Below are 13,899 nucleotides of genomic sequence, written 5' to 3' on the forward strand. Positions count from 1 at the left end.
AGTGGGGGATGGTGTCGAAGGCCTTGGCGAGGTCTAGATAATAGACTGTGTGGACCGTCTTACCCTCGTCCACAGCTCTGGAGACTGATTCAAAGAAGTCAGTCAGGTTCAGGAGACAAGATTGGCCCTTCACGAACCCAAACTGGGTGGGGTCCAGTGTTTGAAGGTTGCCAATGTCTTTGTTTATAAGTTCCATGATGATGCATTCCATGCCTTTGCAGATCAGGCTCATCAGACTGATGGGACGGTAGTTCCCACGATCCAAGATGGATCCCCCCTTGTGGAGTTGGATAACTGTAGCTGTGTTCCACTCAGTGGACATAAAGCCTGAGGTGAGGCTATGATTAAACATGACACTTAGGTGAGGTGCCAGTTCATTTTGTAGTTCATAGCCAGGGATGTCATCTGGTCCCATGGATGCTGTATTCTTATCTTTGGAGAGTGCAGTTTCTACCTATGTGGCCGTGATTGCCGGAATTTGGCAATCTTTTGATATTGAGATGGGCCCTTTAGGGGGTAAGGGGGGGGTGAAGTTGGCACTAAATCATTCTGCCAGGATATTGGCAATATCCTTGGGATCAATATATTTAATGCCATTCTGTTGTTGCTCAGAGCAAATCTGAGCATTGCCATTTAAACTCCTTGACATAACTATAGAATGCCTTGTGGTTGTCTTTGGAGTCTTTGACAATTTTATTTTCGTATCTAGCTTTGGAGGATTTTATGAGTGATCTCAGCTTCTTACTAAAGCTGGTAAGGGGTTTTTTGCATCCTGGGATTTTCCTCTTTTCTGCAACAGTTTCTTCCTTTTGTTGTAAAGTTTATTTATGGCAGGGGACCACCAGATTGGCTTCCTTTTTTGGAGGAGAGTGTCTTGGTTCTATTTGGGATGGCATGATTCATGCACGAGTGGATGTGCTCGTACAGTGCCTTAGTGTAGGATTCAGCAGTCGAACGTTCAGCTCCTGTCTGCATGGGTGCCATGAAGTTTGTCATTTCTGACTTAAGTAGCATGAAGTTGGCTTTGGAGAATTTTTTTGCAGAGGTTTCCTTACTGGGGGGTGGAATGTGGATGTCAAGGTTGATTTGCTTATGGTCAGACTTGACCACTCAGGGGGTGACCACTGGTGTGGAGCATCTATCTCCCATGTTGGTAATGACCAGGTCTAGGATATTAGAGCCCCTGGTGGGACAGTGGATTTAGTTGATCCAGGGTGTTGAAATTTATGAATTCCAAGAACCGTTGGGAAAGGGTGTTGGTACCTGAGTAGTTTTCCCAGTTAATGGCAGGGTAGTTGAAATCATCCAGTATTAGGGTGTTTGGTTGTATCTTAATATTTTCCAATATGTTTAGAAAGGTGAAGTGAGAATCTTGGGGCATGGTGGGGGATCTGTAGCAAGTTACAATTTGGATTTCAGTCTTACCTAGTGTTAGTTGCACCTGGAGAATTTCAGATGCATTGTGTTGGGCAACTAGCCTGGAGGTGTGAATATGCTTGGTGAATATGGACACTCCTCCACTTTTAGTGTTTCGGTCTTGGTTTGGTGGCCGAAGAGTGTGGTAAGAGTTGTAGTCTGGTATTGCAGGGGTTCTCTCTGGAGTCTTGAACCAGGTCTCAGTTACTGCACAGATATCAATGTTCTCCATTTTTAGCAGTGCCTCGAGAGAGTGCATTTTGAGGTTTAGACGTCTAGCATTACCTTCAGATTTTGCATGCTTGTATCTGTTACGGTGATGGTTTTGTCCTTTGAACCTTGCCTAAAAAGGCACTATAAGGGTGGCAAGAGCTTTAGCTAGTAACCTGAATCCCAGGGATGACATTTGCAGACCATGTCTGGCAAAGCATCGTGGTTTGTCGATCATGTCATCCCAGGCAGACAGATACTGGATCCCCTTTGAATGACACCAGAAGCTTAGCGAATTGTTGAAGTCAGTCATTTTGTCCTTGTACTGTGGTATCATTCTGAGCGAAGGCAGGATGCTACTCAGGGCTAGGGTTATACCTGCCTGGGGCACATGATCCGTGAGCTCCTCCATGTCTCTTTTCATGTAGTCCAGGGAGGTACGTCTCAAGTCATTCACTCCAACATGGACTATGACAGATCGTATTTGTCCTTGTTGTGGAGTGACTTGAGTGCATGGGTTATGTGGTGGATCCTGGCACCTGACAGGCAGCTTACTGTAATTTTTTCCATGTTCAGCCTGGTGAGTGAGGACATCAGTGTGCCTGACTATAGAGTCACCTATGACTAAAGTGTTGGGTACGTTGTCTTGCCTTAGCGGCTGTTGTTGGGTGGTACACTGGCATTGTGAGCTATGTGTCACTTTGGTTGTGACTGGTGTTTGTGTTTCAGCTTCGGAGGTCCTTGTTGCTGGGGCAGGTTAATGTTAAGGGCCTCCGCATATGTGTGTTTAGTGTTGCTATTTGTGGGTGTTGATGGTGTGGGTTTTGAAGGGCTGTGTGTTGCTTGAGGTGTAGTGCAGCTGTTAACCTTCTCCTCTTGACTGTCTAGCACAATCTTGGCAAGAGAGAGCTTTGCTTCCAGTTTGGCTATGTAAGTGCATCTCTCATAGGTTGTAGTGGTGGGTGGTAGGAGGAGGGGGTTGTCTGTGTACAAGAGGCAGTTGCTGCATAGCCCCAGTATGCCCAAATTCATCAGGTGGACAGGAGAAATCACTGGAAGCTTACCCTTGGACATGCCTGTTTAGGTGCGTTTTTTTGTAAAGTACAAGAGCTGTTTTCCCATACCTTGGCAAGGTACTTTGCAATTCTAGGCTGTTTAGTGCCTATGATTAATTTCTCCTTATTGACAAGGTGTGTTGAGTGCTTGTATCAGTTTAAGGCTTCCTAGTGCTTTCCAGCAGGTTCTAGAGCAAGTGCTAGTCATGGGGGTTCAGATTTTAGTGCTACTACTGAGAAACCGGCTAGTTCTAAGGGAAAATTTGAAGAGCAGACTTTCTGGCACCTGGAATAGTTTAACCGTAGCTCCGCTGTGCTGCACAATGCGAAAAATGTGCAAATACATGCGTTTTTAAGCCAGAAAGTTGAAAGGGATAGAAATCAGCCCAAAAAGGCTAATAACATTACAATTTCAGAGCTGGAAACCACTCCTCTAGTGTTAGATAGGCAGTACAATGCTAACCACCCCCACTGGTAAGCAGTGGGACTTCCCTGTACCACAGCAAGGTCTGGATAGCTCTGAACACAGAAAATAAAGTCCTGAAACTAGCAAAGCCTGGGATCTGGACAGTACTAGCTAGGAAAGGCGGGAAACGAGCAAACAAGATAGTATTTGTGTTTTTTGGGGGATTTTTTGGTTAAAACAGGCTAAACAATGGAATAATACAGTAAATAAACACAGAAAAGGCTAACGCACTTGAGTGTGTAGCCCTAAACAGTAAATGCAATTAAAACTCTACAAAATTAGCAATTTAAAACTTTTTGAATGAAGTAAGGCAAGTGCACAACTGAAAGATGCTTTACGAGGCAGTAATACAGCAGAATATGTAGCTAGTCTACATATACAGAAAAGTCTATACATACAGAAAAGCAGATAAAACACACTAAAACAATTCAGATGCAGTGCATCCTAGAACACTTGAGTTGTAGTAATATTAAGGCAAATACAGTTTTAATAAATGCACTAAAATATACTCTGTATTTCTAAAATGTTTGAGAAGCACAGTCAGAACACAAGGAGATTCAGGCAATTTTTTTTTTGTATGAAAGGGAGAAAGGAGGAACAGAAGTAAAGAAATTAAGTGGTTTGGCCTTCTCACATGTTCTCTCTGTAGTAGGTTGAATGAGCTAATGACACTAGACTGGGAGGAGTGCCCCAGATCATATTTACAGTAGGGGTGGGCAACTGCAAAGCCACAAAGTATAACAGCAAGACACCCAACACAGAGGGAGAGTGGGGGACAATACTAAAGCTACTAGCCTACACTCTTAGACAGTAAACACTACAGAAATGTTTATCACAGCAGTGAGACAGAAAATGAAAGTTTTTAAACAGATGAAGGAGCAAGGAGACTCTACAGAATGCTTTTAACTGCAAGCAAGTCAGTTATATCATACGCTCCTTGGCAGGAAATCAGAACAAACAGGTGCCTAACAGGTACAGAAAATAGCAGTAAAATACAGTAAAAAGTATGCAGCAGGCAGTAAAAAGTGCAATATATAAATTGCTAGAAGCAATAGCTAGTATAAGATATGTATATGTTTATTAATAGCATTTTTACCTATACTATTTTGACAAAGGCATGATTTTTGGGGATTGGTGTGTTATTTGCTGTACATTTTAGAGTGTTATTTGCTGTACATTTGAATGTGTTTATCATGACGTGGGTTCTGTGGTTGAATTGTACTGTGATTGTTGAATATTTATGAACTTTATGAATATTCATTATATGGTTTTATTTTATTGGTTCAGTGTTAATTGGGGGTGGATCTGTTTGTTTAAACTGAGCTCAGTAACAGTTTTCTAATTTCCTTGAAAAAGTCTCTGATTCACCTGAGGTGAAAGCGCTTGGAATACTGTTTATACCTTTTAGATTTTTATGGAGTACTGTTTATACCTTTTAGATTTTTGTGTGACTACACCTTTCGTGTGTTTTATTGAATGCATTCTTGGATAAACTGAGTCAGATTCTGTACCTGAACCCACTGCTGTTTTTGTCATTCCATATTGCACAACTCAGCAAGAGTATGACATCAATCATTACCTCACTGTACTCTGCCCTCATTAGACCAATCACAGAGAGAGTACAGTGCTCTGTTTGGGATGTACCTTTTAAGTCATAATATGACAATTGGAATGCCAACAGAGGTTCCTTACAAAAACAATATAAGGTGCGGACTACATGGAATACGCAGAACACCTCAAAGCCATGTCTTTATACTATGTCTCCTTTAGACTACTAAGTGGTCATCTGTGCCTGGCTTGCAAGGTATCATTTGATCCAGTACTGAGGGATCTCCTGCACATCATCAAGTCTAACAGCATTAGACATACCTGATCCAAGGACCTAAACCATCATTTGTAACATAAACAGAACATGTTGGAGCGATTGATGTGTTTCAAAGATGGCCCCTGCAAGACATCTGGTACCTTCCCAAATGGAAGGTGGTCAAGGCCGAGGTATATAATGGGATACTCTCCTTCCTTTTAAGATGTGCAGAGTCTCTTCCCATAAATGGGGTGCTTGAGATTACCATGGCTAGGCTTGTAAAGGCTCTAGGGCCACTAGCCTTGTAACCTCCTGTGAACATTTCCCATTGTCACTAGTAGTTTAGTGTACATATGAATACAGAGTCAACACATATTCATGTGTAGATTCATTTGAATCAAGCGTGGAGCAGGGCTAACATCTTATTTCTTTCCTTTTGTAGGTGTTGGTGTTTGATTTTGGCAGTGAACTGTATATCTGGCATGGAAAAGAGGTTTCTTTGGCTCAAAGGAAAACAGCTGTACATTTAGGCAAACAGTTATGGAGTGGGCCATATGACTACAGTAACTGCAGGGTGAATCCGTTAGATTCCAGCAGGAAAGGCCAGCTTCCACTGTAAGTATTTTTTTTTAATTATGTATGTAATTATTTAGTTTGAGAATTCAGGATTGTTGCAGTCCTGCTGTATTGTCTCTAAGACATTTACAAAATGCATTTCTGTGGTTGTTGCATGCATTGTGTAGTAATCGGTCTGCCTTTAATTTTTTTAGACCCTTTGAATCCAAGCTGACCACTGGTTCCAGCGATACACCTGTCTTCCCCAGGGCCTGCTTTCCTGCCCTTTCTTTCTAACCTGCTCTTGAACTTTCCAGAATCCACCTCTGTCTCTTTTAGACACATTTCCCTACCGTCACCACTTGTCCACTCCCGTAAATTGCATCATCCACTGAATTTGCATCAGCTCCCTTTATAGCTGCCATGGTTTCTCATCTTCCTCCTTTTTATTTCTACCTCTTCCTCCCAGAATTTGAGCCCATTTTCCTTACATGCAAAATTTCCATTTTTACCTCTTTATACACTATTTCTGTGGATTATTGTATGCCTGATTTAAACTCACTTTTTCCATACATAATACTGAATTATCAGTTTTATCTTTCAATTATAAAAGTTATTTTAAACTGTGTTGTACAACCAAATGCATTGGAATATGTTTTAAAATGTTTTATAAAATGATTCCCCCCCTATACTGACTGTGTACAAGCTGAATGAATACTGCTGACTCCAGAACCCAACTTTTGACAGAAACAGTTTAGGTGAAAAACAGAACTTGAGGGAGAAAGATATATAGCATTTAGTAACAAGCTGTTAAGTAAACACAAAGCATTTCCAGCAATATAACAACAATAAACTGACAGATGATTATACAGATGCAGTGATTCCTTGCAAGTTATAAGGGGAGTGATATTTATTGTAAATTACACTACAATTTGGTTTGCAGTTTTGGTGACTGTAGATGCACTTAAAACAAGTACTTTTCCAGTCTTTTAAAGGCAATGAATCAAAAGGCCAAACTTAGCTTTCTCTAAAACTGTGTGCACTGAGCTCACCTCTCTGAAGCCTTTAAATAAAGGCCAGACATAGATTCCACTCTGCACACCTAAACACAACAGAAAAATGAGGAACCAAAAAAAAGCCTGCTGTGGCTTCAGCCAATAACATTAAACTCACAAAGACATCCAATAACAGCCCAAGCTACTGGAAGAAGATAAGATGCCACTGAACAAACACTTTTATTAAAATTTACCGCTTTCGTCAGGTGTTCGCCACTAGACTTCTTCAGAATAAATTAATAAAACTTGTACATCCTGGCCAATCAAATACTCATCCATTCCTATCACATGATTAAATGAAGTCAACACATTGGATAAAACCATCCATCTAAATTTTTAAACCTTTGTATACATAAATTGCTTGTTTCTGAACTATTCAGTTATGTATAAAAAACAATTGGTTGTGTGAAACATATTTAAATTGCACTTCTCTGCCTACACAACAACAAATAAATTAATAAATGTGTATAAACCACAAATGTAAAACCCAGTACATACACAAATGTACAAATGGTGCACACAGTTCTATTCAACATGTCAACCCACTGTTTTGTAAAATATTTTTTCAATAAGTTCACTTGCTCTGCACTAAATAGACATAATGGTGATAATATAATGCATCAAATGCCCCCAGATATTGTCTATATCCAATAATAATACTGCAGCGTCACAGCTGCCCCTTTATTTTACTAAGAAATCCCTACACTGATGCTATGATGCTTACTTTCAACAATGTATTTTTTTATATAAAACAAATTGTACACAATTCGTTCATAGGAGGGTACTAGGCTATTGGCCCTAGGGCCTATGTAAGCCTAGCCAAAAATGTACCCTGGCTTTCGCCACCCAAGAAAATTATTTTCCTGTGCCCCTGTCGAGCAGAGCCACAGAAGTGATCCCTGGGGTGAATTTCCTATCTCCCATCCAGTCGTCAAGATTTTTCTTGGAGTGCTAATTAGGAGCTCTGTTTGACATAGATAGGTAGTCTGTTCCAGAGTATGGGAAGTCTCTGGGACAGGAATCTATCTCTCCAGCATGTTCTGTTTATTGTGGTGATAAGGTTTAGGTCCCTAGAGCATGTAGCTCGGAGGTATTGGGATTTCTTTAAGTGGAGCATGTCCAACAGCTCTGGGTTTGACATAGCTTTGTATGGTAGGCAGAGATTGCCTCTGAGTAGGCGATATGCGACGGAGTAAAGCTGGAGTTTTTTGAGACTGTCTGCGTAAGGCATCTGTTTGAGGCCAGTAATCCTCTTTGTGAGGTGTTTCTGTGGCCTTTCCAGTTGTTGTAGATGTCTTGTGAGGTACATACCAAAAGGAGAGTTGTACTCTGTAATGGGTCTAATGAGTGATGAGTAGAGGGGAACAATGACCTCTTTTTTTTTTTGGATGAGAAACCTTTTGTGATGAGGTGAGCCACGTAGAAGGATTTCCTGACCACTGTGGCAATGTGATTATCAAAGGAGAGACTACTGTCCAACTGTGTCCCAAGGTCTCATCACATTTTCAGCGTTAAGTAGACTACCAGCTATGTGGTAGTTCATGGGTACAGAGTTTTTACCAAAGGGGATGACGACACACTTTTTGGCATTGAGCTTCAGGCCATGGCTTTGACACCAGGCATCTGTCTCAGTGAGGCCCTTTGTAGTATATCAACATCGTTAGGAGTTTCGATTATGGCTCCTAGTTTGCAGTCATCTGCAAACTTTGTTAGCCAAAGACCTTCTGCGTTAGCCTGTACTTCAGAGAAGTAGATACCAAGCAGGAGAGGACACAGGACTGAACCCTGTGGTACTCCACTTGTCACTGGTCTGAAGTCAGATTTGGAGTCTGCTACTTTCACAGTGTGGGTTCTGTCAGTGAGCCATTTGGCAACCCATCTTGTGACATAGGGATTTATACCTAGTTTAGTGAGCTTATCTATAATTCCAGAGTGGGGGATGGTGTTGAAAGCCAGGAGTGGGAATCCTGGGGCATAGTGGGGGGTCTGTACCAAGCTACAGTTTGGATTGCGGTCTTGCCCAGAGTTAGTTGCACTTGGATAATCTCGGATGCATTATGCTGTTCAACTAGCCTGAAGCTGTGGATATCCTTAATGAATGTGGACACGCCTCCATCTTTAGTGCTTCGTTCTGGGTTAGGTGGCCGAAAGGTGTGGTATGAATTATAGCCTGGTAATGCAGGGGTGCTCTCTGGAGCTTTGAACCAGGTTTCTGTCACTGCACAGATGTCGATGTTCTCCATTTTAAGAAGTGCCTTGAGTGAGTGCATTTTGAGGTTTAGACTTCTAGCATTGAGTAGCATTACCCTCAGATTTTGCTTGCTTGTACCTGTTATGGTAGTGAATTTGTCATTTGAAATTTGCCTAAAAAAGGCACTATAGGGGTGGCAAGAGCCTTAGCTAGTATCCGGAATCCCAAGTGCGACAGGTGCAAGCCATCTCTGGCAAAACATCGTGGTCTGTCGATCATGTCGTCCCAGGCAGGCAAATACTGGATCTGCTTAGAATGACACCAGAAGCTTAGCCAATTGTTGAAGTCAATCATTTTGTCCTTGTACTGTGGCATCATTCTGAGTTATGGCATGATGCTACTCAGGGTCATACCTGCCTGGGATACAAGAGTGGAGAGCTCCCCCATGTCTCTTTTCATGTAGTGCAGGGAGATACGTCTCAGGTCATTCACACCACCATGGACAATGACAGTGTCATATTTATACTTGTTGTGGGAGTGACCTGAGTGCGTGTATTTTGTGGCGGATCCTGGCACCTGACAGGCAGCTGACAGTAACTTTCGCCTTGTTTAGCCTGGTGAGTGGAGCATCAGTGTGCCTGACTATAGAGTCACCTATGACTATAGTGTTGGGTACGTTGTTATGCCTTATGGGCTGTGGTTGAGTGGCACACTGGGTTTGTGGGCTGTGTGTCATTTGGGTTGTGTTGGGGGGGGGTGGAGTTTGCTTGCGTTTCTGCTTTGGAGGTCCCTGATGCTTGGACAGGTTTTTATTGAGAGCCTCCACGAATGTAGGTGTGTGTTTCTATGTGTGTGTTTTGGTGGTGTAGTTTTGAGAGACTATGTGATGAGTGTGGTGTGGAAAACCCGGATTTACAACAGAGATAGATGTATTAAGAATATATTGGAAAGTAATTACATCAACAAAAGTGTTGGACAGATGCGGAAATGTGGGCACTGTGCACAATGCCATTTTATAAATGAGGCGACTTGTGTCCGTATAAAAGGCTATGGAAAGGTGCACCTCAACAAGTAATTCAGCTGCCAGAGCAAATGTTTGGTATATATTGCAACATGTCAGTTCTGTGAAAAATTCTATATTGGTAAAACCATCAATATGTTGCATAAACGCATATACCACCACCTTTACGATATTAGAAAAGGGAATTCCAAGAGCGCATTGGCAAAACATATTATAGAACACCCACAACATCATTTTAAGTTTTCTGTTTTGGAACAAGTCCAAAGTGATGATACAAGGGGTGGGCCAGTGGATGCAATTTTGGAATTTAAAGAACTGCTCTGGCAATTGAGGTGTAATGCAACTAACAACTTTGGCTTGAATGAAACATTGTCTATTTCAAGTTATCTGAAACTCAAATCTGAGTTTCATAGTTCTTAGTAAAATGAAGGGGCAGCTGTGATGCTGCAGTATTATTATTCGATATAGACAATATATGGGGGCATTTGATGCATTATATTATCACCATTATGTCTATTTAGTGCAGGGCAAGTGAACTTATTGAAAAAAATCTTTTACAAAACAGTGGGTTGACATGATGAATAGAACTGTGTGCACCATTTGTACATTTGTGTATGTACTGGGTTTTACATTTGTGGTTTATACACATTTATTAATTTATTTGTTGTTGTGTAGGCAGAGAAGTGCAATTTAAATATGTTTCACACAACCAGTTGTTTTTCATACATAACTGAATGGTTTAGAAACCAGCAATTTATGTATACAAAGGTTGAAAAATTTAGATGGATGGTTTTATCCAATGTGTTGACTTCATTTAATTATGTGATAGGAATGGATTAGTATTTAATTGGCCAGGATGTACAAGTTTTATTAATTTATTCTGAAGACGTCTATTGGCAAACGCCTGACAAAAGCGCTAAATTTTATAAAAGTGTTTGTTCAGTGGCATCTTATCGTCTTCCAGTATTTTATTAAACTCACAAAAGCAACAGCAGTTTAGTTCTGTGTCACAGAATGATCGCTGCTGGGCCCAGAAGCCAACCTCTGTCCAACAGAACAATTGTTGCTGGCCCAGAAGTCAACCTCTGTCTAAAAGAATGATCGTTGCTGGGCCAAGAAGAAATCCTCTGTCCCAACAGATCGATTGCTGCTGGGCTAAGACGAAAACCTCTGTCCAACAGAATGATCGCTGCTAGGCCCAGAAGCCAACCTCTGTCCAACAGAACGATCGCTGCTGGGCTCAGAAGCCAACCTCTTTCCAACAGAACGATCGCTGCTGGGCCCAGAAACCACCCTCTGTCCAACAGTACAATCATTGCTGGGCCCAGAAGTCAAACTCTGTCCAAAAACTAGTTCAGAAAAAAACAGAATTTGTGGAAAAAAGGTGTATAGACTTGTGGGACCAGTTAGCTAAGCACTTGAGAATGTATTTCCAGCAAAGAAGACTAGTTGTCAGCATGCAGTCCCCATCCTGTTTAACCTCATCCTTAGCCTGGTTGCTAGCAGTCCATTTTTTAAGGCAGTGTAGCAACTGCCTCATGTTTACTGGCCACCAACTTCTACCAGATACTGGTTCCACTTGGGAAAGATGCATCTAGTTATCCAGATTGGAGGCTAATCTCTCCATCTCTCCCACTGCCTGTAAACAGTAACACAACAACACTGCATTATCGTAAAGCCAAAATATTACTTCCACATTTACTTGGGTAGTAAAATTTGCCAAAGCCTCCTGGACATTGTTGTAGCTTACCTGAGCTGTGTAGTGCAAATACTAACACTACACCTGCATATGCTGTTACTGGGAGTCACATATACTGCATACTGTCCCGTTAAGATCCCGTCAGTCTGCAACACATCACAAAAATATTATAGATGCTAGTGACTATTATAAGACGTACAGAGACAGCACTTACTAGGTTGGCAAAGAGTAAGGTGCCAGTTAGCTGTCTCTCTAGTGCAAGGAGTTAGGAAGTTTGTAAGGCCTGTGGATCTTGGACTGACCCAGACCCAGTTACAGCCTTGTAGTTGTCTTTGTAATGATCTTGTGTTTCACACTGGGGAAGATGGAGAGACATTCATGAGTTCATGTCTTTGAAGAAGAAAGGCATTGGAATTAAGCAGCATTGTACCCTCACCAAGAATAGAACTTAAATTTAAGGGTAAAATAATTGGCTAGTAAATTGGTATCTTTCTAAGGGGATACAGTGTATGACTGCATGGGATGAAATGATGAACAGTCCCATCTACTTAGCTAGGGGTATCCTTCATCTTTCTTCCCTTGGTGTTCTCGTATCTATCTATATATATATATATATCTATATATATATATATATATATATATATATATATATATATATTTTTTTTTTTTTTTTTTTTCACTTTTGCTGCCCCCTCCCACCAAGAGTGTGATTTTCAGGCAGAGTTCTTTTGATGGACATCCCAACATAGCTAACTCCAGGCTGGACAATACCAAGATAGCAGTGCTGAATGCTAGAAGTCTGAATAAAACAAAATCTCTGAACTTGAGTTCTTCCTTAATCTCAAAGACATTGTCAGTTGTGTAATTGCAGAAACCCGGTTCCATTGTAGTGGTAATACTCTCTGCATTCCAGGGGTACAACTCCTGACATATACATTTAGATCTCCTAGCAACTGTGGGAGTGTATTTGTATTTACTTGTAACCCGATTGTCTCGCACTAGATTTTACATGCTATAAACTTTTTGAAGTCTTTGTTACAAATTATATCATTATAGTAAGTTATACATACCAATCTATGACTCCTTAACCAGTAAAAAAAATTTAATCAAACCAAATACCTTTCTTATGAGTGACTTCAACTGTCCAGACACAAACTGGCAAACATTTTACCAGCACCGTATGCCAGTATACATGACCAAATTGTGCTCTTACTTGTTAGAGGTGTTAATCTGTTTGATCTTGCCCTCACAAACATTTCTTCCAATTGCACCTTTCCTTCCCTAGGTAAGCTGACCATATCACTGTGACCCTCCCTATGAAAACCTGCTTTGTGACCCCTAATATCCCACTCTACATTCAGGGATTACTCCAACACCAATTAATATGTATTCATGTTATTAATCATCACAAATTGTAGCTCCCCAGGAAACTCTGTAACTGAACTAACTGCTTTTCCTTCTTAAACAAGTATATTGAGTCACCCATACCAGTCCGGTGTAAGAATAACGACATGTTTAGTGCTAAACCCATATGGAGGCGTTACCATCCATACCAGTCTGGTATAAGAATAACAGCATGTTTAGTGCTAAACCCATATGGAGGAGTTACCACCCATACCAGTCTGGTATAAGAATAATGACATGTTTAGTGCTAAACTCATATGGAGGAGTTACCACCCATACCAGTCTGGTATAAGAATAACAGCATGTTTAGTGTTAAACCCATATGGAGGCGTTACCATCCATACCAGTCTGGTATAAGAATAATGACATGTTTAGTGTTAAACCCATATGGAGGCGTTACCACCCATACCAGTCTGGTATAAGAATAATGACATGTTTAATGCTAAACTCGTATGGAGGAGTTACCACCCATACCAGTCAAGTATAAGAATAATGACATGTTTAGTGCTAAACTCGTATGGAGGAGTTACCACCCATACCAGTCAAGTATAAGAATAATGACATGTTTAGTGCTAAACTCGTATGGAGGAGTTACCACCCATACCAGTCAAGTATAAGAATAATGACATGTTTAGTGCTAAACTCGTATGGAGGAGTTACCACCCATACCAGTCAAGTATAAGAATAATGACATGTTTAGTGTTAAACCCATATGGAGGCGTTACCACCCATACCAGTCTGGTATAAGAATAACAGCATGTTTAGTGCTAAACCCATATGGAGGCATTACCTCCCATACCACTCTGGTATAAGAATAATGACATGTTTAGTGCTAAACCCATATGGAGGCATTACCACCCATACCAGTCTGGTATAAGAATAATGACATGTTTAGTGCTAAACCCATATGGAGGAGTTACCACCCATACCAGTCTGGTATAAGAATAATGACATGTTTAGTGCTAAACCCATATGGAGGAGTTACCACCCATGCCAGTCTGGTATAAGAATAATGACATGTTT

General features: G+C 41.0%; 1 protein-coding gene across 1 annotated transcript in view; it reads left to right on the forward strand.

Moving 5' to 3' along the window:
• Positions 1-13,899, forward strand: part of LOC122788066 (supervillin-like) — a 1,698,127-nt gene that overhangs the window by 1,432,171 nt on the left and 252,057 nt on the right. Inside the window, exon 23 of the mRNA XM_044054988.1 lies at positions 5,394-5,566. Coding sequence (XP_043910923.1) covers positions 5,394-5,566 — 173 coding nt within the window. The remainder of the gene's footprint in view (positions 1-5,393; positions 5,567-13,899) is intronic.

The sequence above is a fragment of the Protopterus annectens genome, chromosome 13.part0 (genome assembly GCF_019279795.1).
Source record: "Protopterus annectens isolate FY-2018-M chromosome 13.part0, PAN1.0, whole genome shotgun sequence".
Taxonomy (NCBI): domain Eukaryota; kingdom Metazoa; phylum Chordata; order Ceratodontiformes; family Protopteridae; genus Protopterus; species Protopterus annectens.